The 24856-nt window shown below is 41.5% G+C and overlaps 1 protein-coding gene across 4 annotated transcripts in view; it reads left to right on the top strand.

Annotated features, from left to right (window-relative positions):
• Positions 1-24856, top strand: part of EndoB (SH3 domain containing GRB2 like, endophilin-B) — an 84707-nt gene that overhangs the window by 11740 nt on the left and 48111 nt on the right. For 3 of the 4 annotated variants that reach the window (XM_069317962.1, XM_045767146.2, XM_069317963.1), the window contains exons 4-6: positions 4650-4812; positions 9538-9601; positions 19213-19251. In XM_069317962.1, the coding sequence (XP_069174063.1) occupies positions 4650-4812; positions 9538-9601; positions 19213-19251 (266 nt within the window). The remainder of the gene's footprint in view (positions 1-4649; positions 4813-9537; positions 9602-19212; positions 19252-24856) is intronic. The other variant, XM_045767147.2, reaches the window with a different exon arrangement.

Below are 24856 nucleotides of genomic sequence, written 5' to 3'. Positions count from 1 at the left end.
TGTTGTCTACTCTCATAAAATTTCTAGTGTCATCTGCAAATGACAGTACTGTACTATAGATTGTGTCCTTGTCTATGTCGATATGAGGATGAGAAAAAGTACTGGAGCAAGCACATTACCCTGGGGGACTGAGTTCTTCACAGTTGATGGACTGGATTTTATTTTATTGACTATTACACATTGGGTTCTGATAATCAGGAAATTGTAGATCCATCTGCCTATTTTTCCGGTAATTTCTTTTGAGTGCATTTTATGTGCAATAACACCATGGTCATATTTGTCAAAAGCTTTTGCGAAATCTGTGTAAATTACATCAGCGTTTTGTTTGTCTTCCATAGCATCTAATGCCATATCATAGTGGTCCAGCAACTGCGACAGGCAAGAGTGCCCTGATCTGAACCCATGTTGTCCGGGGTTATGGAGATGCTGTGATTCCATGTATTTTGTGATCATACTTCTGAGCAGTCTCTCAAAGATTTTTATGATGTGTAATGTTGGTGCTATCGGTCTGTAATTTTTTGCCTCTGCCTTATTTCCTCCTTTATGGAGTGGTGCTATCTCTGCTGTTATTAGTATGTCAGGGATAACGCCAGTATCTAGGCTTTGTCTCCAAAAAATGTGAAGGGTCTGCAATAGTGTTTTTTTACAGTTCTTGATGAATATAGAGTTCCAAGAATCAGGGGCCTGGTGTAAAGTGCATAGGCATACTGTTTATGGCTTCTTCAAAATCCAGTGGGGATAGGGTGACATCTAATATATGATTTGATGTTGGTATCGTATCCATGAAAAATTCATTTGGGTTATCAATCTTTAGTGTGTTTAGTGGTTCGCTGAAAACAGTTGTACTGATTCCTCAGTATTTTGCTCATTTCTTTGTTGTTATCTGTGAAAAGTTCATCTCCCTTTCGCAGGGGCCCGATACTAGATATGGTTTTTTATCTTGATTTTGCATAAGAGAAAAAATATTTTGGATTTCTCTCTATTTCACTGATGGCCTTTTGCTCTCTTTGCCTCTCCTGGGTTTTGTATGATTCTTGTAGCTTGAGTTCAATTGTTTCTATTTCTCTACCTAACTTTCTTTGCCGTTCTTGAGATAGGGTGCGACTCTCAAGTTGTTCCGCGATTTGTTTTCTTTGCCTACAGATGGAACAATGTTCCCGTTCCAATCTGCATCTCTTCCTCTTTTTTCTTAGGGGTATGCAGCTTGAGCATATTTCTAGTGCTACTGAGCTTATTTTTTCCAGGCACTGGGTTCAGGTTTGCATTTTCTAGCTGTTCTTCCCAGCTTATTTCTGTGAAGTCTTGGTTTATTTGCTCCAAGTTTATCTGTTTATTATTGAAGTTGAATTTGCTGAAATCACCTCCATCGGGAATCGGGACTGGTTTTGAAGGTCTATTCCCCATGCTTGTCGGAACTTCAATTAAGTTGTGATCTGAGTAACAGGTATTTGCAATCATTATGTTTCTGATCAATTCATCATTATTAGTGAAAATGAGGTCCAGCGTGTTCTCTTTCCCAGTTGGTTCTACTATTTGCTGGTTTAAGGCAAATCCATAGCAAGTCATTTGCATGTGATTGTTCATTTAAGCTACTTCCCGGAATTTTCTCTGATATAACTATACTAGCTAGGGTCTTCCATTTCAGGTGCGGTAGGTTGAAATCCCCAAGCAGGATAATGTTTGGGGCTGGATTTGTGAGGTTTTCTAAGCCGTGTTCTATTTTCATTAGTTGGTCTTTAAACTGCTGATGATTTTCCTTTGGTGACTTATATACAAGGACAATAACTACATTTAAGATCTCTATTTTGATTATCAGCACTTCCACCATATTGTTTGTGATGTTTAGCAACTCAGTGCTGATGAGTGTGTCTTTGATCCTTCCAAAGCCAGTTGGAGGGATTGAGGGAAACCGTCCTTCCATCCAGTTCCCTCACCATCTCTCCATCCAGTCCCTTCATCCAGTGCTCCCACCATTCATCCATCCACCCCTCCTATCCATCCATCCAGTTCCCCTCCACCATCCATCCATCCATCCATCCAGTTCCCCCCACCATCCATCCAGTTCCCCCCCCCCCCATCCATCCAGTTCCCCCCCCATCCATCCATCCATTTCCCCCCACCATCCATCCATCCAGTTCCCTCACCATCCATCCAGTTCTCTCACCATCCATATTAGGACCCATGGTGTGATATATAATAAGAACTTTTATGTTAAAAAAAACAAACAATCAATCAGGCTAACAATGAAATTTTTCACAAAGAATTGAAAGTGCGGCCGCAGTCGTCACTACACCCGATAGACTTGTAAACACACTGAGAGCGCCTTGCCCTGCGCCCCCAGCACCATGCTCTCATTCGACCCATACGCATATGAACAGACTTCGTCTTCCAAGTAAACAGTCGAGTACCAATTCAAATTTTACGATGAATTTGACATCGTGTTCCAAAAAATTTGTCTTGTAGAGCAGTCATCAACTGAGGTTCTACTGTATATTCTAAGGAGATTAATCGGCAGTTGGAACAGAGCTTACACGTTCCAGGTGTTTCTCGCGTGTTGTAACCGAACAACAAATTAATTAAATCTACTGGCCAATGTTACAATCTATTATCATTGTTTGGAACAACACTTCCCTGTTTGTAAAGCTCGTTAGTTGGGCAGAATTTCTGTTATTCCTCTATCCCATACCTCAGGGAAGATGCACGTGCTAATTATGAATAATTCAAAACATCCGAGCGTCTGGGGAGCCATGTGCACACTGGTGGGGCATGGCGTCACTTGTGCCCGCCCCTTCCTCCCTCGATACATCCTGGACGCGTCCCGTTTTCCTAGATTTAATTATGAGTTATAGGAGGAAGAGGCTTATTTATTCATAATTTATTATTATATCCAGTTTTGATAAATACTTTTCTTCATATTTTAACTCTTAGATTGGAAATATTATATTCATTGGGAGAAACATTAAGCACCTCGGCTTTTTGGCTGACGCAACAATTTCCCAGTACAATGGGGCCTTGACTTACGATGCTAATCCTTTCCCAGAGACAAATCGTAAGTCGGAATATCGTAAGTCGAAGCGATTTTTCCCATAAGAAATAAAGGGATTTGAATTAATCCGTTCCCCACCCTCCAAAATATTAACATACAAATACATTTTATACTGAATACAATGGTTTTTCTAACTACAATACAGTACCTAAGTTTATCTTACCTTTATGGAGGGCTCTTGATGGCATATGGAAGATGGTGATGAGGGGGGAGGAGGAGGAGAGTTGTTACTGTTTGGAAGGGGAGTCCCCTTCCTTTATCACATCAGGCAGAGATGTTTTCTCTGGGGTAGTCTCTCTCCTATGTTTTGCCTGAATACCACTAGGACCTGGTTGTGGTTCAGTGCTTGTTTGTCTCACTACAAATTTGTCAAGAGACATTTGTTTTTCCCTTCGTTTTAACATTTGTCTGTAATGATGCATCACTTTAGTACCCATAATGTCCTTTTTCTTAGACAGTATGGTGGATATCATTGACTGAGATTTGTTGTACTGCCTAGCCAGTTCAACAGCCCGCACACCATCTTCATATTTACGAATGATCTCTTGTTTCTGCTCTATGGTCATCCTTACATGGGATCTCATATGTTGAGCCTTACCACTGACTTTCCTGGGATTCATGGCATGATATATAATAATTACTTTAATGTTCAAAATGCAAAAAATCACCACAAACGCGGAATTTCTTATAGGCGCGATTGTCACTAAGCGGGCAGCTGTAGTAAACTGAGGCAGGTCGGACCGCGTGACCGGGAACCACGGGCTCGGTTGATCCAAACGTGTACCAACAAATATCGTTAGTCAATGACACCATCGTATGTCGAGTCGCATTTTTTTATGAAATTTACATCGTAACTCGAAATTATCATAAGTCGGGGCAATCGTAAGTCGAGGTGCCACTGTATTTCCTGGGAGTCACTAGGTGACTCCCAGGAATTTATCTCCATGATAAATTTAGTAATTTTAGTATTATTAGTAAGTACCCGACATAACGATTTTAACTAGGTATGTCAGGCGTTAGTAATTTGATGTCGGAATTTCTGACAAGTAGGTCACCATTTTCACCAGATTGTGGTGTGTTTTGTTTTGCCTATCTTTCTGGGTGCTATCCCGGTCGATGGCAATTACGACATACTTCAAATGTAAAGTGCTCATAGGCCATTGGTCCCTGCGCCTCTCTGAGGGAGCCAGGTTCTGGCTCGTGGTTCCCGGTAGGCATAAGGACTCCTGTGACTGATGACCATAAACTAATATAACACATTTCAGCTCAGATAGTTTCAGGGTGCCTCTGGGGCTCGCCCAGAAAATGGCGTTTCATTACATTCAACACTGTTTTTTTTGGAAGTGAATGCACTGTCATGGTTTTAGTATCTGAGAAAACAGGGTGTTAAAGTGAACAACACATGAAATAGCAATAATAAAAACTCAATGGAAGCAGTATGTTAAGTGACTTGAGTGGATACTTTTATGAAGGTTTTTGTTTTTTCTCTATTGCTTTTCTCTTTCCTAACCTTATCTCTCCATGAGATTGGAAACTGGAATAATAATGCTAATATAAAATACAGTGGTGTTACTTCTCAGTTAAAGTTAGATGACCTCCACAGGCTCAGCACTACTAAAAGTTGGTGGGGCTGAGCAGCGTCTTGGTCTAGTAGAGAGAGAATATATAAGCAATGCAGTCCAGGGCTTTATCCAGCCCATGAGAAAGTTCCTCGACACAGAAATGAAAACAATCACAAGGGAGAAACGACTTCTAGAAACTAAGAGGTAAGTAGAGTAGAAACTTAAAGATTAAGCTAAAAGAGCATAAGTTAGAATTTCTTGCATCTTGTTTCATACAGGGTGAGGCTACTATATCTATGCATGGTTGAAGGGTAATTGTATGTTGCACAAACATATCTATGTACGCTCGATATTTATTTAATAACTTTGAGTAAGAATTTTTGGTGTTGAAATGGAAAGCGTGTAGCAGACCACAAGAGAATGGATAAAACTGCACCCAAAATATAGCAGGATGTTTTCAAATAGAGCAACTACAGCTACATTATCTTAACATTATTATTGCCATTTCCCACACTCGTGGTGGGGAGCCATCAGCCCGCTGAAAAAGGTGGCTATTACATGCATATGTAAAAGCGATTATAAATATTATTATAATAAATATTATAATAAATATTATAATAAATATTATAATAAATATTATAAATATTATTATAATAAATATTATAATAAATATTATAATAAATATATTATACTGAAGCTGAAATAATGAATGAATGAATGCGATATTTTAAAAGTACGATGAGTACGATGCCACCTCCCTCACCAAAATGGCTCCTCCCAACATAATCCTATTGCTGTTATTACGCTATATACACGCATTATATATAAGTGCTGTATCTACATTTGTATTCACCATAGAGAACCACTAAGCTAGTATGGTGAACCCAAACAAGAGTAGCTGCCACACAGTGACGCTACCTCGATTCCCTCCCTCTGTCACCAAAATTCCTCCTCCCACAATGCTAATTATCACCACCATCCTGCTATTATCACAATTCTGGTCACTAAATCCTGTAAATGAATAATTTACCAAGTTTATTTTGTAAAGGAACATAAGTCATTTAAAGATTCTTAGATGGATGAAATAATGCTGTGGCTAGCGCTGTGAACATCTTGAACAGCATTGATTCACTAATATTTGAACATTGTACACAGTCATTATCACACTCAGGCTCTTCTGTAATACTGTCTTGGCTAAATAATACTAGTTACATATATATTTTGACATTATTAGGCGATGCTGTGGTCACAAGCTGAACAGCAGCGCTGTTAGTTCATGCTGCGTGTGCCAGCCTTGGTTGCTCACTCAGTACTGAGGCTCTCATACCTGGGAATGTTGCCCATGATATTTAAAAAATAATGGCGTCTGTTTACAAGAGCCCTGAGGAGGCTGATGTGAACTCCGTGTAGCTGCGGGAGTTTTGACTCTATACGCTATACTGTACCTATAAGATCCCTGAGGCACATTGCGCACCATCCGTCAAGCACCTACAGGCGCATTGGGCAGTGCAGTGGTTAATATATAATATTCATCTACTATACTGTATTATAATATAGTACTTGGTCGTTCTTTTTCTCTAGACTGATGCATTTCCACCTTCTGGAAGTGGCAAATTGGGTAACAATGATGTCTGTATATAGTGTTGGTACTGTACACCAGTATTTGAAGATGTACTGGTACTTATTGGATGCAGTTTTATCCGACACTGTATATGGGACACTTAGTACGAGTTGAAGGTGGGTAATGAGAGTTGATAGTGGCTCTACGGACCAAACCACCTTTAAACTTCCAAGTCATGTTGATAAAAATTCTATGTGACTTTAACCACTGTGCTGCACAGAGTGCCTTGAGGTGCTGGATTGAGGGTGTGCAGAGTGCCATGTGGCTTTTTAGGTATAGGGAGCGATTCAAAACTCCCTTGGGTACATGGGGCTCACATTCTGTGTCTCAGGACTCCTGTAAACACACACAATCTTAAAAGAAAATCGTCAGCATCCGTGCTGGCTGTAAGAGCCTTAATACTGAGAGAGCGACCAAAGTTGGCGCATACAGGAACCGTGCACAGCACTGCTGTGCAGCTAGGGGCAACAGCACCAATTACTAATGATGAATAAAATCGGTAACTGAAATTATGTTGCGTTGATAGTGTTATAGATGATCCTGACGGTGATAACTAATGTGTATAACATTCAGATATCAGTGAACACAATGTTAGTTATGGTATTCACAGCATGAGATAGAGAGAAAAAGCACTCAGCCGAATGAACAAATCCACAAGGGCCGTGACGAGGATTCGAACCTGTGTCCGAAAGCATCCCAGACGCTGCCTTAATCAACTGAGCTACGACATGGTCAAAAGGAGTAATGAAGTAAGTGTAATGTGAAGTAATGAAGTGTAATGAAGTAAGGGTGAAGAGGGAGAACGGCCTATTGACATAGCTCGAGTGCATGGGGGGAGTTGTGTAAAACCCTGGTTTGTGCCTCGGAGAGGCTGCAGGATCTAGTAAGTAAAGTAGAATTTCGGTTTCAACTCCTTTTGACCATGTCGTAGCTCAGTCGATTAACCCTTAAGTTGCGCAACACATCATATGATGGGTTGAGTGACTTGCTATAAATTGCACATCCCATCATATGATGTATTACAATACAATACAATACAATACAATTTTATTTAGGTAAGGTACATACATACAATAAATATTTACAAGGATTGTTTAACTTATAGGTATAGCTAGTACATACAATGCCTAAAGCCACTATTACGCAAAGCGTTTCGGGCATCATTGGATTGGAGTACTACGCAAGATTTAAACGGCCCGCGGATACATGGGGTTCACCTCACCTTCATCAGGGCACTTGTAAACAGATGCCTTTTAAAAAAAAGATCATGGGCCAAATTCCTGGGTGTGAGGGGCCTCAGTATTGAGTGAACCACCAAGCCTGATGCACACAGCATGAGCTCACAGCACTGCTGTTCAGCTTGTGACCACAGCATCACCTAAAAATGCCATAATATATATGTTCATGCTATTATTTAGCGATATTATTACAGAAGACCACTGACTGTGATAAAAATGACCAGGATTCTGATAATAGCAGGATTGTTGTGATAATTAGCGCTGTAGTGGGAGGAGTAATCTTGGTGGGGAGGGAGGTAGCATTGTCTGCTGACTCTGTGAGACCACCTTTTACTGTCTGGACTCCCTATACCAGCTTAGTTGTTCGCTATGGTAAACAAAACATGCAGATACTTATATATAAAGTCTGTATATAAAAGAAAAAACAGTATGGGTGGGAGGAGAATGGTGGCGAGTTAGGTGAGGTGAGGGTGGCAGCCAGTGGCGCGCTGCCACTGGCTGGCACTGCCACTCAGCATACCAACTTAGTGGTTCGTTTTGGTGAACATGAATGTAGGTACTTATATATAACGTGTATATACAGTGTAATAACAGCAAAAGGAGTGTGGGGGAGAAGCCAATTTGGTGATGGGTGTGGCAACATCTGCATGATTTGTCATGTTGGTAGGGGTGGCCACTATGCTCTTTGGGCATTATACCAGCTTAGTTGAACAGTTATGGTGAACAAAACATGTAGATACTTGTATATAACGTCTGTGTATAGGGTAATAGCACCACAAACAGTATTGTTGGGGTGAAATTTTAGTGCGTCTGACCTTGAATGTGTGAGGGAGGCAGCCGCCAGCTGACTGTGTGTGGCGACGTCTCTTAGTGCCTGAACTAACTACAGGTATATCAACTTTGTTGTACAGTTGTGGTGAGCAAAACATGTAGGTACTTTATATATAATGTCTGTATATAGTGAATAAAAACAAAAACAGTATTGTTGTTTATAGTTATAAACTATAAAACTAGTTATAAAATATAGTTTAAGATAAAAACTAAACACTACCTAATAAATTCCCTGTAACCTACCTCACTCCTCTATTGTCAACCCATGTCTGTTATTTTTTTTTTTAATCAACACTGTCAACCTATTGTATTTGTGCTGCTTTTTCAGTCATGTTCCCCCTTTTTTTTATCTTTATTTGTATTTGTTCTCAACACTTTTTATTCTTTATGCTCAATTAGTATTAAGTTCTAGATATTAATGTTTTTCTTGCCCGAAACGCATTGCGTAATAGTGGCTTTAGGCATTGTATGTACTAGCTCTATCTATATATCAATCCATTAATGTAACATCACTTGTATGTATGTACCTTACCTGAATAAACATATTTATTTATTATTTATTTATTGTGGGAGGAGAATGTGGGCGAGTCAAGTGAGTTGAGCGAGGAAGTGGCAGCCAGTGGCGAGCTGCCACTGGCTGCCACTGCCACTCAGCATACCAACTTAGTGGTTTGTTATGGTGAACATGAATGTAGATACTTATATATAATGTCTGTATATAGTGAATAAAAGCAAAAACAGTATGGTGGGAGGAGAATGCGGGCGAGTGAGGTGTTGAGGGAGTGAGTGACAGCGAGTGGCTGGCTGGTGTGTGGCGGTCACTCCTCGTTGCTTTTTGACTCATAATACCAACTTAGTGGTTTGTTATGGTGAACAAAACATGCAGATAATTATATATAACCTGTGTATATAGTGTAATAACCAACAAAGTATTTGTTCACTGTTTGATGAACATAATAATTGAATCAACACCTGGCCACCACACACAACACCACTGCAGAGATCGCCACGAAGGCAAAACACTGCCTTGGAAATTAAGGCCACAGTACAATATATACTTTTCAATGATGTATTGAGTTAATATGATTGTTTTTGTCTTTGTAGAAAAATCTTGCTAGTTGGCAACTTGTCAATATAGCTTGATTTGTTTGAGTCTTAAAAAATACAAATAAAATACTTAGAGTTGACCAAACATTAGTTGACAAAAGGATTTAATAACCTTCTTTTCTTTTTGGTTAGGCTAGATCTTGATGCATGCAAGAGTCGCCTTAGAAAAGCCCGTTCACTGGATGGACACTCTTCAGTAAGTATGCTTTAATTCTGTATTGCATAGAAAGCTTATTAATCTTAGTTAAAAAGTAAATACTAAAACTATTATGCTGACTCGTTATGATTTTCTAAGATACTAAAAGTCCTTTATAGGAAGTTTATATTTTTATCAACCCTGGGGACAACCTGCTTGAGTGTGAAACTGAATACTGTACTGTATAGTAGGCTCAATGATTACCTTCATTGATAGTACATTGTCATTTTAAAACTCTTGAAATACTGCTTAGAAAACCTCACACACCCTGCCCTAAGCATTATCTTGCTTGGCAACTTCAATTTACGGCACCTTAAATGGAAAAATGGGGCAAATACAGTTATACCAGAAATAATCCCAGGAAGCAGTTTAAGTGAACAATCATATATATGATCTTTTGCTGATGTATGACAAATTTGCCTTAAACCAACAAATAGTAGAACTAGGGAAGAAAACACTTTAGATCTTATTTTTGCATATAATGATGAACTGACTAAGGACATAATGACTACAAATACATGTTACTCAGATCACAACCTATTTGAAGTTCAGACATGCATGGGCAGTAGACCTGTACAGCCAGCCTCAAATCCAAGAGAAGGAGAATTCAGCAAATTAAATTTCAATGACAAGTGAATTAACTGGGAACATATAAACCAAGCCCTCACTGAAATATGCTGAGAAACAGCTAGATAATGCAAACTTAAACCAGTGCCTTGAGAAAATAGGCACAGTAGCACTAAAAATATGTGCAAGTCATGTTCCACTAGGGAGAACGAGAAAAAGATGCAAACTGGAACGAGAACGGTGTTTCCTCTATAGGTGAAGAAAACAAATTGCAGAACATCTAATATGCTCGACTATATCCCAAGAATGAAAAAGAAGGCTATGTAGAGAAATAGAAATGATTGAGCTAAAGTTTCAAGAATCATATAAAATCTAGGAGAGGCAAATAGAGCAAAAGGCCGTAAGTGAAATATAGAGGAATCCAAAATCTGGAACAAAAACTACATTCTGCATTGGGCTCTTGCACAAGGGTGTTTCCCACAAGGGTGAAGAATGAGAAGGCGGGCTTCTGGAAAGGTCAATTGGTTGTGGAGGCTTGGTTGGTTAGGCTAGGTTGCATCACGTGTTTTGTCCGGTGGCGGCTTTATGCAGCTACCTGCGGGCCACTGGTTCTGTGATGATGGATACTCTTTGGGTGCATTCGGTTTCCCTGGTTCACTGTTCCAGGGCTCATGTGTCTCAGGTTGTCCACAGTGTCATCAAATCCTGCCAGCCTGCAGTCATTCAGAAATATGCTGCTCTCCTGCTTGATGGGGTTCTGGGAGTTCTTCTACTCCCTAAGCCCGGCCTGTTTTGGCCGGGCCTCTCGCAGCTGTTTTGGGGCAACATGTTTTGGGGTAGACATTAGGGGTGTGGGGGTTTGGAGGTCGAACAGGGTCCTGGCCGCCAGGCATCTAGTGAACGTTCCAGTTCCTTCTAGGCTGTGTGTGGCTTTAGGGCATCTGTCGTGGCCGTCTATCTCTTTTCGTCTTGAGAATTGCGGTGCTGCCACCTCCTGGGTAAGTCACTTCTTTTACTTATCTTTGGGTAGCTAGGCAGGAAGCTGACAAGGCTCTCCACAGAAAATCAATGTTGAATGTAATGAAACACCATTTTCTGGGTGAGCCCCCAGAGGCTCCCTGACACCCCCTCCCTCCCTCTGGTCGACGGTTTTTCATCGTTCAAGAACTGGAGTGGTGAGCTGCCTACTGCCCCTCCCTCCTACAAAGGGAAGAGGAGAATAACTGTAATGAGCGGAAATGCTAGTCACACAAAGGGTTGCTTGTTTGGTTTTCTTTTTAGGGAAGTTCTTTTTATCTTTTTGGATGTAGATTGTACAGGTTAACCAGACAGTGGTTTGTTTTTATTCACCTACCTTTCCGGGTCCTTCCCCAGTCGATGGCAATTTGGACATACTTTAAATGTAAAGTGCTCATAGGCCATTTCTCCTTGCGTCCCTCTTGAGGAGACCAGGTTATGGCTCATGGTTCCCAGTAGGCACAAGAACTCTTGTGACTGATGACCCCAAACTATTACAGCATATATCAGTACGGATAGCTTAAGGAAGCCTCCGGGGCTCACCCAGAAAATTGCGTTTCATTACATTCAACGATGGTTTTCTGTGAGGGAGCCCCATTGGCTCCCTGCAGCTATTGGATTGATTTTAGCTAATATTAGTATGGGACTTCAATCATATGGAGTTGTCATGCCAACCAGGGACCAATAGCCAGAACATGGTCCCCTCAGAGAGGTGAAGGGAGCAATGCCCTATGAAACTCTCATGTATGAAGTATTCATGTCTGCCATCGACCAAGGTTGAGCTCCCAGAATGGTAGGCATTTCAAGACAGACCCCCACCTGGTAGGAAAATTGCAACCTGAGACAGAACAGAGGCTAGAAACTTCCCCAAAGAAAAACAAGCTAACAAGCAACACGTCATTACACAGCATGCCACTCATTTGTGCTGACTCCTCCTTCCCCCCCCCCCCCACCTTGGGAGGGGGAAGAGGGGTTCCCAGCCCACCAAGCCAGCAGGGGATAGTCAGTTTGTCGGCTGAAGCTATATAGGGTAGAAGTCTGCTCTGGTCTTGGTTGCCCTATTGGCTTCACCCTGCTGGTGTTCCTGCTGTACGTTGGCAGTGGCCAGGAGTTCGTACTAAGGGCTGCATGTGCTTATAGCTACCTTCCCTAAGCGCACTGTAAGTAAACCCCTTGAGGTTCAGAGTTATCTTCTCTGGGTCCTTCAGGTCCCTATTCCTGTAGAGGTAGCGGTTGCTTGGCTTCTGCCTCACCCTTAGGGTCAGCTTAGGTCTTGGTACAATAAATATATATATATATATATATATATGGCACAACTCTCCTAAACACGAGAGTTAAGTATACAACTTTAGAACACTTTCCCACCAGGAGACTCGAACCCTAGCCAGCACAGAAGCCTTCCAGCAACTGGCATAACAGGTACGCCTTAACCCTCTGCACCACCGCTCAGACACTGAGCGTGGTGCAGAGGGCTCAGAGGGTCTGAGCGGTGGTGCAGAGGGTTAAGGCGTACCTGTTATGCCAGTTGCTGGAAGGCTTCTGTGCTGGCTAGGGTTCGAGTCTCCTGGTGGGAAAGTGTTCTAAAGTTGTGTGTGTGTATATATATATATATATATATATATATATATATATATATATATATATATATATATATATATATATATATATATATATATATATATATATATATATATATATATATATATATATATATATATATATATATATATATATATATATATATATATATATATATATATATATATATATATATATATATATATATATATATATATATATATATATATATATATATATATATATATATATATATATATATATATATATATATATATATATATATATATATATATATATATATATATATATATATATATATATATATATATATATATATATATATATATATATATATATATATATATATATATATATATATATATATATATATATATATATATATATATATATATATATATATATATATATATATATATATATATATATATGTCGTACCTAATAGCCAGAACTCACTTCTATGCCTACTATTCAAGGCCTGATTTGCCTAATAAGCCAAGTTTTCATGAATTAATTGTTTTTCGACTACCTAACCTACCTAACCTAACATAATCTAACTTTTTCGGCTACCTAACCTAACCTAACCTATAAAGATAGGTTAGGTTAGGTTAGGTAGGGTTGGTTAGGTTCGGTCATATATCTACGTTATTTTTAACTCCAATAAAAAAAATTGACCTCATACATAATGAAATAGGAAGCTTTATCATTTCATAAGAAAAAAATTAGAGAAAATATATTTATTCATGAAAACTTGGCTTATTAGGCAAATCAGGCCTTGCATAGTAGGCTGAGAAGTGCGTTCTGGCTACTAGGTACGACATATATATATATATATATATATATATATATATATATATATATATATATATATATATATATATATATATATATATATATATATATATATATATATATATATATATATATATATATATATATATATATATATATATATATATATATATATATATATATATATATATATATATATATATATATATATATATATATATATATATATATATATATATATATATATATATATATATATATATATATATATATATATATATATATATATATATATATATATATATATATATATATATATATATATATATATATATATATATATATATATATATATATATATATATATATATATATATATATATATATATATATATATATATATATATATATATATATATATATATATATATATATATATATATATATATATATATATATATATATATATATATATATATATATATATATATATATATATATATATATATATATATATATATGCGCGCAAACAAGCCTGAATGGTCCCCAGGACTATATACAACTGAAAACTCACACCCCAGAAGTGACTCGAACCCATACTGCCAGGAGCAACGCAACTGGTATGTACAGGGACGCCTTAATCCGCTTGACCATCACGACCGGACAAAAGGAAGTGATAGCCGAAGCTATTTGAACCACTTCCCCGCCGGCACTCGGATGGTAATCTTGGGCATAGCATTTTATCAAATCACCTCATTCTTTGGGGCACACGTGAGGAACACAAATGCAAACAAGCCTGAATGGTCCCCAGGACTATATACAACTGAAAACTCACACCCCAGAAGTGACTCGAACCCATACTGCCAGGAGCAACGCAACTGGTATGTACAGGGACGCCTTAATCCGCTTGACCATCACGACCTCATTATATAGGGATAATTATAATAAATATAATGGTTTAGGGGATATATTTAGGGTATCCTCTATATAAGTGAAAAAGCCCTAATATGGTCCCTAATCATCAAAACAACCTAAAGAGACAAAGAAAATAGAATTTGAAATCAGAGAAAAAATCAGCCAAAAAAATAAAAAGTCCCAAGTATTGGTAATTGTGACTGACTTGTTTGTTGACCAATTCTATCTTCACATAGTTATGAAAACATAAGCATTCTCCAAGATGTAAATGTTAAAACAAAATCAGATAATAAACAAAGGAGAAAAAAATAACTAAAATCGTAAAAAAAAAATATCCCCTAAAAAAATATTTTTGGAACATTGATGAAAGTAACATATATTAACATTGGACAATGTATTTACAGTATATGATATATAACAAAATAGATTATATTAACATTGTTATTCATTATGTTTTGCGTTATTATGTATTACTCGGCAATGATATAATGGCACCAACTGCATACCCACTTTGTAGACACTTCTTACTACTAGTCTTCTTCTCTGAGTATAGGACAGCTGCTTGCATTTCTTTACTACTGCATAATCCTTCAGCAAGTCCAAAAATCCTCTGTTCTAGCTTCATAAGCCTCCCAGTCTATGGATCTCAAGTTGAAGTCGCCGACTACCAACAGTTGTGATCTATCTTTATCAGCTCTCGCTATAATTTCTCTAATTATTCTTAATAGACCCTCTCGTTTATTATCTAGCTCCTTTGTCGATGTGTTGCTTGGCACGACAAGATAACCTCAAGATAACCTCAAGATTGGCGGTGGACTATATGCATTTATAATCTTTAGTTTATCATCCTGATTGCAGATCTCTAGTTCTATTATGTCAATTTCTAAGAAAGATCGCAGTTATATGGGGTCGACCTGAGGACTATTGGGATCCCAGTGGGTGACCCCCACACACTGACCATGACTTTTCCTTCTTTATAAAAAAAAAAAAAAAAAAAGTCATAGGGAGGAACTCTGGACTGCACGTAAAGCTGGAGCCGCTCCAGCTTGTGTTCAGGATGGATGTCACTTCAGCTCTGTTTCGTAAGCTTTCTCGTGCCTTTTTTCACTTCCGGCCTTCTCATGTGCTGCCTTAGCCATCCTGGTCTTTGGACCAGGTGCTTTGTTGTTGTTGGCTTTGGCTTCTGAGGGTCGGATCGGTGAGCTTCATGCTCTCCTCTGGCGTAGAGGCTTTTGTTCTTTTGGTCTGGGTGAATGTTTTTTCATTTGCAGCTGTCTCCTTCTTTTCTGGTTAAGAATGAGACGATGGAGAGCTAAAATCGTGGTTTCCCGTCTTCCCAGTACTGTCATATGACACTTTGAAATTAATAACAGTTTTGGCCTCTACCATGTTCTCTTAACTTGTTCCAACCAATTATATATCACTCTGTTGGCAAAAGTGAACTTTCTAATTTTGTTTTTGGCAGCTTTGTTTCCTTACTTTGAACCTATATCCTCTTGTAATTGAAGTTGCAGTTTATATCATTCTTCTTTGTCAGTTTTCTCAATTCGGGTTACTATTTCGTACATAGTGATCATATCACCACTTTTTCTTCTATCGTATCGTTGGTTTTTTTTTTTTTTTTTTTAGTTCTAGTACAACCAGTGCATATATCCATTTTGGTCTCACAAAGGTGTGAACAATTTCTTTAATATTTCACCATCCATATACAGTATTTAAAAGCGATTCTAATGTTGAAAAAGCGTAGCAAATGCTCCTCACACACTCTCCATTGATAAAGAACAGTGAAAATTTATTTATAGACTGGAAATCTTTGTAGATTGAGGCAATAGGTACACAGATTTCCTGATGTATTTTAAACTTTTAAGAGCTATGCAATTTGGTAAAGTCACACTACTAGACCTTGGTGATATAGTGTGTAATTACCTAAGTGTAGTTACAGGATGAGAACTATGCTTGTGGGGTTCTGTCTTCTCAGCACTCGTTGTCATATAATGCCTTGAAACTGCCTTAACCCTTCTGCTCCTCTGCTATTAATAGCCTTCAATACCACCAGGCGCAATAAATAAAATAATTCAAAATTTTGTTTTCATCTTATAAAAGTGTTCATTTCTGTTCCCTGATCACAGGAAAAATAATAAAACAATCGTAGGTGACATATTTTGGCCGCAATAGGGCGGGAAAGTTTGGCAAAATTGAGGTGTTGACAGACTAGGCGTCCTGTGGTGGTCTGCTCCACCAATGCTGACAAGCGGGAGTTGCCACAAAGATATTATTACCTAATTATTTCAATGTCTCTGACTTTTTCTCTGTTGTTTGGCAGTAATATTATTCAATAGTGTGTAGTGTGATATATAATAAAAAGTGTGAACCAACTGTAGAACTAAGCTTGTATGGTGTCCAAACAACAAACGATGACGTGGGAAACCTGGGGGTCTCCCAGGTCGTCCGCAGGATTATTCGGTCCAGCCAGCCTGCGGTTTATCCCCGTGCCCACAACATTCATAAGTTCACAGCTTTGGCTGCTGTTTTTGGTAATATGTCCTGAGCTAACATTCAGGCATTTGGTGGTCGAACAGGGTCCTGGTAGTGAGGTACCTCGTTAATGTTCCTGGCCCTTCTCCGGCGTGTGTAGCCTTGGGTTGCAGGTTGCAGCTAGTTGTCTCAACTTTGAGTTGAAGGTCGAGTGGTGGCTGCCTCCCGGGTAAGTCCCTCTTTTACTTTTTCTTTGGTTAGGTAGGTCCAGGGAGCCGAAGGGGCTCTCCACAGAAGACTAGCGTTGAATTTAATGAAACACCATTTTCTGGGCAAGACCCGGAGGCTCCCCAGCATCCCTCCCTCCCTCCAATTGGTGTTTTTTCATGTTTTTGATATTCAGCCTCTGAATTGGGGTTAGATAGCTGGCGTGGGAGGATTGGAACCCCCACTTCCCCCTCCCAGGGAGGCAAAAGTTGCGCAGAGAGCGGTGTGGTGCCTGTGGTGACTTTTCTTGTATGTCTTTGGGATCTTTGTTTAATTAGTTTAAATCTTTGATATCTTGTTCTTGAAGTTCCAGTTCTCAGGAATTCTTCCCTATCAAGTTTGTCAATTCCCGTTACTATTTTGTACGTACTTAGCTACTTTTGCCATTTAGTAGCATGTCTTTGCACCTTTTCCAGTTTGTGATTCTTAAGATATGGGCACCATACAACTGCTGCATATTCCAGCTATGGTCTCACAAAGGTTGTGAAAATTTTGTTTAGTATTTCATCATCCATGTATTTAAAAGCAATTCTAAAATTGAAAAGCGTAGCATAAGCTCCTTACACAATGTTTTTTATGTGGTTCACAGGTGTGTTCTATATAGAACGACCCCTAGACCTCTTTATCAGAATTTTGTAAAGCCTTTTCATATAATTTGTAGGTTGTGTGAAGTCTATACATACAAAGACTTGTGGGGGAAACCTAAGACTAATGTAAAGCTTGAAAAATATGCCTGTAAGGGTAGACTCTAGATCTAATCATATTGGAGAATCCAATTACTGTACATCTTATCAACATTTGGACTTGGAAAGTATACTTCTGCCTATGGAGCTTGATGTTTGCCTTTAGCTTTAATAAGGCTAGTGAAAATAGACAACCACAAGAAATTTTGTTAGTAATCCAGAAGTCTGGTGTCTTTCCATAATGACCAAACCACACACCAGAAGATGAAAAGACGACAAAGCCATGTATTTCCATGTTTCCTTGCTGGGTGCCAGAATGATTGATTTGCAAACGGTTTCCATAGCAGGTAAGTAGAACTGGGTACAAAAATTGTGACTATTAGGATTTCCTGTTGTTAATGTTAACTACCTTCCATATGTATTAGTTTTTGTAATGGATTCCTGGTAGTCTTTTCCTTTGTATCAGATTTTGTTTATTCTCTTAAAAATCAGTAATGGATTTGAAATATGGTGGTTTCTTTATTTTGTCCAAGCAATACTTTGTCAGGAAGTTGCAGTCATTAATTGAACTACCAATCCTCTACTATATAGTGCAGTATCTTATAGCATTTTAAATTACCTGTTTCTATGCTTTTTCTTTTGCATGCTGTTCTGAGAAATGACCAGTATGCTCATCAACTCAGTCATCTAACTTCTAATGTTAATGTCTTTAATTCACATGTACAATATTTTTTTTATCACTATTTGATCCCAGTGTTTGCAATATACTAATTTCTGCACTGTCCCTGTTTATTGCTAGGGTATGTATTGTAGGTAAAATAGGATATAAGGTCACATGCTATGTCAATAGTGTGTGAATGATACATGCGCGTGGTTACACCTGTTGTGCCGACTCTTGGGAAAGGGGGGGGGGGGTATAAGGAAGTTTATATAGTGTAGTAATATATATTTGAATGGTCAAATTTTCAGGTCTTAACAGAGGTAATAATGTTTACCTGCAGAAATAAGTCATGTAACAAATGAAGCATGTTACGATGATATTCATTGAAGTATTTCACATAGATAGAAAAAATATGTGTAATTTTTCTTTTAAATGGGCTTTACTTGTTCAATAAGGTGCTTTATGTAAATGTTTAACAATGTTGCAAAGGAAACCTCAGATAGATCTTTGTAAGAGTATAATATGTCTCTAAATTCATAAGTATTGCTTTGTAACAACATACAGTATATAGCTAATCTAAAACAAAATTTCTCCAGTATGGAGAATTTTACCCAAATTATTTATTTCCTTGCAAGCAAAAGGATGCAGTGGATCCCAAAGTCTTAGTGGCCCAGGTAAATATTTTCCCCAGTTTGTAGGGCCCTTATTGCGAGAGTTGTTTACCAAGTCTCTTATTAGGTACAGGAATCCCCAGTAGGGGGGGTATCTTATAATATTACTCTTAGTTTTTTATTGTTTGATTTAGCTATCTGGATGAAAACTTGAGAATGCCTTTTTATTAACTTTGAACTTGTAATTTTTGTGTTTATAAAGGAAGCTTCTTGTTGAAATTAGGTAGTATAACCCCTTACAGTCATCTTAAAACTAGTTTTCTGTGGGGAGCCCCTTTGGCTCCTTGGAGCTATTGGGCTAATGTGTGATATATTAGACTGGGGCTTTAGTCTATGGAGTTCAACGTACTGGGGACCACGAGCCAAAACCTGGCCCCCTCAGAGAGGCTGCAGGGAGCAATGGCCCTGGAAAACCCCTTGTGGTTGGGAGTTTTCCTTACCTGCCATCGATCAGGGTTAGGCACCCAGAAAGGTAGGCATAACAAAACAAACCCCACATGGTAAGAAAAGTACAACGAAAAACCGAACAGAGAGGCAGAACTCCCACCAATCCCAAAGGAAACAAGCAAATATCACACTGCACTATTGTGCCGCTCGTCCACGTAGCCCTCCTCTCCTCTCCCCTTCCCATATCAGGAAGGGGAAAGTCCTGGACCGCCCCAGCACTCCAATACATTAGCTAATGTGGTCTGGGGGGGACAACCCCGCCCTAGGAGCCGGCTGGGGTTTCATGGCCCTTGTTTGACCTTGGGTAGGGAGTGGTATTGTGCTGGTTGGGACATCAAGGTGTTGTGCAGCCTGCCTACTTATGTGGCAGCCAGTTACTGTTTCCTCTGGGGATGTTGTACTTTTGCGGTACTTTTGCGGTCTGCCTGGTGTGGCTATACAGTAGTTCCACTTCTATTATTTTGGTGGCCCTCTGCTAGGCCCCCTGTGATTATACACTTTGCAGGGGTTTCAGTGTTTTGATCTTCCCTCTTGTTAGCTTTGGGTCTTAACTGGTTAGCAACACCTTTCCTGGGCGTCCCGTAGCAGTCAGCCTACGAACCCTGGAAAACCCGTGTTGGGGCTCGGTGGACCTATGGATTCCGAGTTCCAGGTTGCCTCGTGCGGGTTCGAAGGTTGCTGTGTGCCCTTATCTCAGGGTGAGTCACCTCTTTTTGCCTCCATCATGCTGCCTGTTGGGTCAACGACACCTTTGACCGGGAGTCTTGCGAGTCATGTTCTCAGCTTGTTCTCCAGTACTATTATGATGACATTGCTGTTAGGATACAGGCAGCATCCGCATTGCATGCTAGATTCAAGTTGCTACAACGAGCTAGGTTGGTTTCCCACTTGGATGCCCCGTGAATGCCCCGGTTTGGTTATAGGGGATCCGGGGTGTTAGTTGCTTGGACTTTGGTTCAGTCTGCTCTCCCTGGTCCTTTCCCTTTTGTTCACTCTACTCTGCCCCCACATTCCCCCCCCCCCCATTCCTGCTTCCGGCTCCCAAACGTCTGAGGGTTTCGGAGTCGGGGCAGGGTTTAGTTGGTAATGAGACTCGGGTAGCTTCGGGGGCTGCCCCATTCGGGTTGGGGACGGAGGCATTCAAGCCAGTTCCTCCTATCGAGGCTTCAAGGTCCCACCAGAAGCTCTGCCTTTTCTTTAGGGGTAGAGGGTATGGAGGACTACTTTGCCCCAGGTCCCGACTTGGGGGATCCCGGGACTGGGGGAGGAGTCGATTTGGGGGCCTTGAGCCCTCTTTGACCCCACTTAGTTATTAGTGCCTTCTTCACAGGGCTTGCTGTTGCAGGGGGAGGGGTTTTCTTACACCCCTTCCCTGTATGAGTATGATTGAGGTCGGCTCCTTACTGGGCTCGATTCCAGGTTCCTTTGGGTTCCTCCGCCCTGTCCTCCCGAAGGTTTCTGCCTCTCATATCTCCACTTGGGAGGTTCAGGAGGCTCTTGCTGTGTACCTCCTGTGAGACCCGGATTTCGCCTCCGTGATGGATTTGTCCTTATTTGAGTTTGGTTCTTCTTCCTCGTATTAGGTGCGTTTGGTACTCTGGAGTCTTCCTGCCTGGCAGACTAGGCATTCTTTTCATTGGGGGCGTAGCATGGGTTCTGTTGGTTCCGCATTCTTGAATGGCAAGAAACATCTACCATTCTACAGGTTTACCTGGGGGCGAGTTGGAGCACCTTAATGCTTGCTTGTTGGCACCTGTGCTTTCTTGGGATGTTGGCCTTGTGCAGCTACACATGCAGGTTCCTACCCTTTCGGTGTCCTTGGTTGCTGAATATTTGTGAGCCTGTGGGCATTTGGCTTCGATCTTGCACTTTTTTTTTCTTCTCGAGCTGTCTTTGACCTGGCATGAAAAGGATATTGAAGCGTTGAGTGCCGGGCCTTTGTCTGGTGTGCTGTCCTCGGGGGCTCGGGTGTCGGCCTCACTGTTGAAGCCGTTTGTGTCTATCCTAAAGGAGGTGGTCTCTGTTCTATGCTTCTCGCCTCGCATGTCGACAGGCCATGCTTGCTCTCTCTTTGGAATCTGCTTGGGCCCTGGCTCTTAGGTTTTCGTTGCCGTTTTGTTCATTGCTGTTTGCAGAGTCTGCTATCACATTTTTTCAGCTTCAGTTTCTGCAGGCGGTTTTGTCTAGTTGTTTTCCTATGTCGTAGATGTTGGTTCTCCAGGGTGGCCTTTCTCGGTCTTCTTGGAAGGGCCATGCCAGGGCTCGGGATTCCACTAGTCGAGGTGGGCTGTTGGTGCAAGCTTTTGAGCCAACGTTGCCTTCGAAGCCGGTGTCGTCTGGTCGGCACGATGATCTCTCTGTTGCTTTGGCCAGCTAATCATAATGGGCGTCGACCCATTGGCATCCCGCCATCACCCCGTTGATGGGGTCATAGGGGGGAGGCTCCCTCTGTTTGCTTGTGCTTGGTCCCACGATTTGTGGGTGTTTTTGGCAGTGTCATCTGGCCTGTGGTGGCATTGGGCAGCTCCTCCTCCTTCGGGGGGTTCGGGGGTGACAGGGCAGGCTTCTTCTCCTGCACTTCATCAAGTCATCTCGGAGTGGGTGCACTTGGGCATGGTCAAAACGACTCCGTCCTTCAGGTGGGTTTCTTGCTTGTTCCCAGTGCCCAAACGGGAATGTGTGGATCTGCGGTTCATTCTGGACTTGTCCCATCTGAATCCTTGGAGTCCTTGCCCCTCCTTTTGGATGACCACTCTGTCTCAGGTCCGGCTTCTTTCAGAGCTGAGTGCTTGGATGGTGTCCCTGGACCTCAAGGACACATATTAGCATGTCCCTATTCATCTAGGGTTCAGAGTCTGGCTAGGTTTTACAGTGGGGTGTCAGGCTTACCGCATTCATTGCCTTCATTTTGGCTTGAATCTGGCACCTCGCGTTTTCACGCGTCTTACCCGGGTCGTGGTGACCCGTCTGCATCTGCTAGGTGTTCGGGCCCTGGCCTACCTCGACAACTGGCTGGTGTGGGCTCCCAGCTGGTTCGCTTGTCTGCTTACCAGGAGTGTGGTTGTTTCCCAACTTGCTGGGTTTGGGTTCCTAGTGAACTGGAGGAAGTCTCATCTGGTTCTGCCCTAGGTTTGGACCTGTTTGGGTCTTGTTTGGGACTCTTGGACGGCTTCCATGTCTCTCCCACCGGAGGCATTGCTGAGGCTGCGGTCCCACCTTCGGCTGTTTCTGGGGGGGGGGGGGTCCCGGGTCACTTGGCGGTTGCTCGACCAGTTGTGCGGAAGTTTAAACTTCGCCGGGCTGCTCTATGTGCAGGGTCAGGTTTGGCTTCAGTGTCTGTTCTGGTTCCTTCGAGGATGCTCCTTCTACTCTACTTCTCTCGTGATCGCTAGGTTCATACTCCGGCCGGGGGCCTTGCATCGGTTGCTGCGTCATCGGCTTCCTCTTCATGATTTTCGGGGGTTCAGTGCCTTGATGCCTTCCTGAGCCCTCGCTCGATGTGTTCATGGACATGTCGTCTCTCGGCTGGGGTTTTGTGACCAGTGCTCACCAGGCCGGCCAGGGGCAATGTGGTCCATTCTTCCGTTGGGCTCACAACGCGATGCGGGAGTTCCCAGTGGTTTGGCTGTCGCTTCAGAGGGTTTGGGTCACTCAGGGTTCGACCATCCGGCTCCATTCGGACTGTTCTTTGATGGTTCATTGCCTGAACTGCGGAGGCTCTCTTCGGTCCTTGCCTCTTTGGGGTTGGTTGATTTAAGTGGCTTGTCTGTTGGCTTCTCGGGGTTTGGCTTACCATGCGGTTCATATCCGAGGAATGTCTAACATCCTAGCGGACGGCCTGTCTCGGTTCATTCCCCTGTCCACAAAATGGATGATCGACGCTGACTCCTTCCGTTGGTTCTGCCGGACGTGGACCTCTTCGCGTCAGTGTGGTCTCGGCATCTCCCGATGCCGAGACCTATGTGGTGGTGGTGGAGACGCTATGTGGTGCCCTTCCCCGACTGCGACACAGTGAACGCCTTTCGCCAGGACTACCTGTACCTCTTCCCCCCGGTCCAGTTGTTGCTTCGGGTTCTGGCTCGGTTGAAGTCCTATTATGGGAGAGTAGTCCTCGTGGCCCCTTGGTGGCTGGCCCAGCCTTGTTTCCAGGCGCTGCTTGCTTGGTGTGCGAACTCAGAACGTTTTCCGCGGATCAGACAGGTCCAATACACGGCTGGTTCAGTCTTCTCCTCCACTCTTCGCGTTTGGTCTTTTTGATGCGGGTTCATTACCATTTATATGGTGATCAGGTGGCTTTGTTGATAGTACAGTATCCCATCTGAGAGCTTCATCTTGGCGACAATATGAAGTTTCCTGGCGTTCTTTCTGTCACTTTCTCTCTCTCCGTAGGTTGTCTTCTATTTCTGATCGGGTTGTCTTATCCTTTCTACCTCGGCATTTTCAGGACCATCGTTTGATGTCTAATACTGTTGCCTTGTATCGTGTGGTGCTTGCTTTCGGGGTGGATGTCTCTTCGGCCTTGGTTTATAAGCTTTCTTGTGCTTTGTCTGTGTCTTGTGCGAGAGGTGAAAGGTCTTTCACCTCTGGCCTGCTCATGCGCCGCCTGAGCCATCCTGGTCCTGGGACAGGGTGCTCTCTTATCTTTTCTCTCCTCGATTTGTGGTGGCACCTTCGGTTCAAGATTGTTTTTCCAAGGCTCTGTTTCTATTGGCATTGGCCTCTGGGGGTTGGGTCGGTGAGCTTCTGAAACCCCTCTGCTCTGGCGCAGGGGTTTTTGCTCTTTCGGTTCTGGTGGTCGGTTTGTTTGTTAGGCATTCTCCTTCTTTTCTGGCGAATAACGAGATGGCTGCTTTCCGGAGAGGTCCTTGGGTCATTGATGCATTATTGGTCAGACCGGGGGTGCATCATGTGTTGTGTTCGGTTGCGACTCTTTGCCGCTATCTGCTCGCTTTGGCTTCGGTGGCTGGGGATGCGCTTTGGGTTGATTCGGTTTACCTCGCTCCCGGTTCCAGGGCTTGGGTCTCCTAGGTAGTCTGCATGGTTATTAAGTCTAGCCAGCCTGGGTGGGTACGTTGTTCCAATCACCAATACTTCACCAAGTAGCACAGACATATCACAGTCTGCACTGACTCGATCACTTGTTCAGTTGAGCACTTAACTC

This window comes from Procambarus clarkii, chromosome 89 (genome assembly GCF_040958095.1).
Source record: "Procambarus clarkii isolate CNS0578487 chromosome 89, FALCON_Pclarkii_2.0, whole genome shotgun sequence".
NCBI classification, from domain to species: domain Eukaryota; kingdom Metazoa; phylum Arthropoda; class Malacostraca; order Decapoda; family Cambaridae; genus Procambarus; species Procambarus clarkii.
The sequence above is the reverse complement of the archived record's forward strand: the minus strand, read 5'-3'. Positions and strand labels throughout refer to the sequence as shown.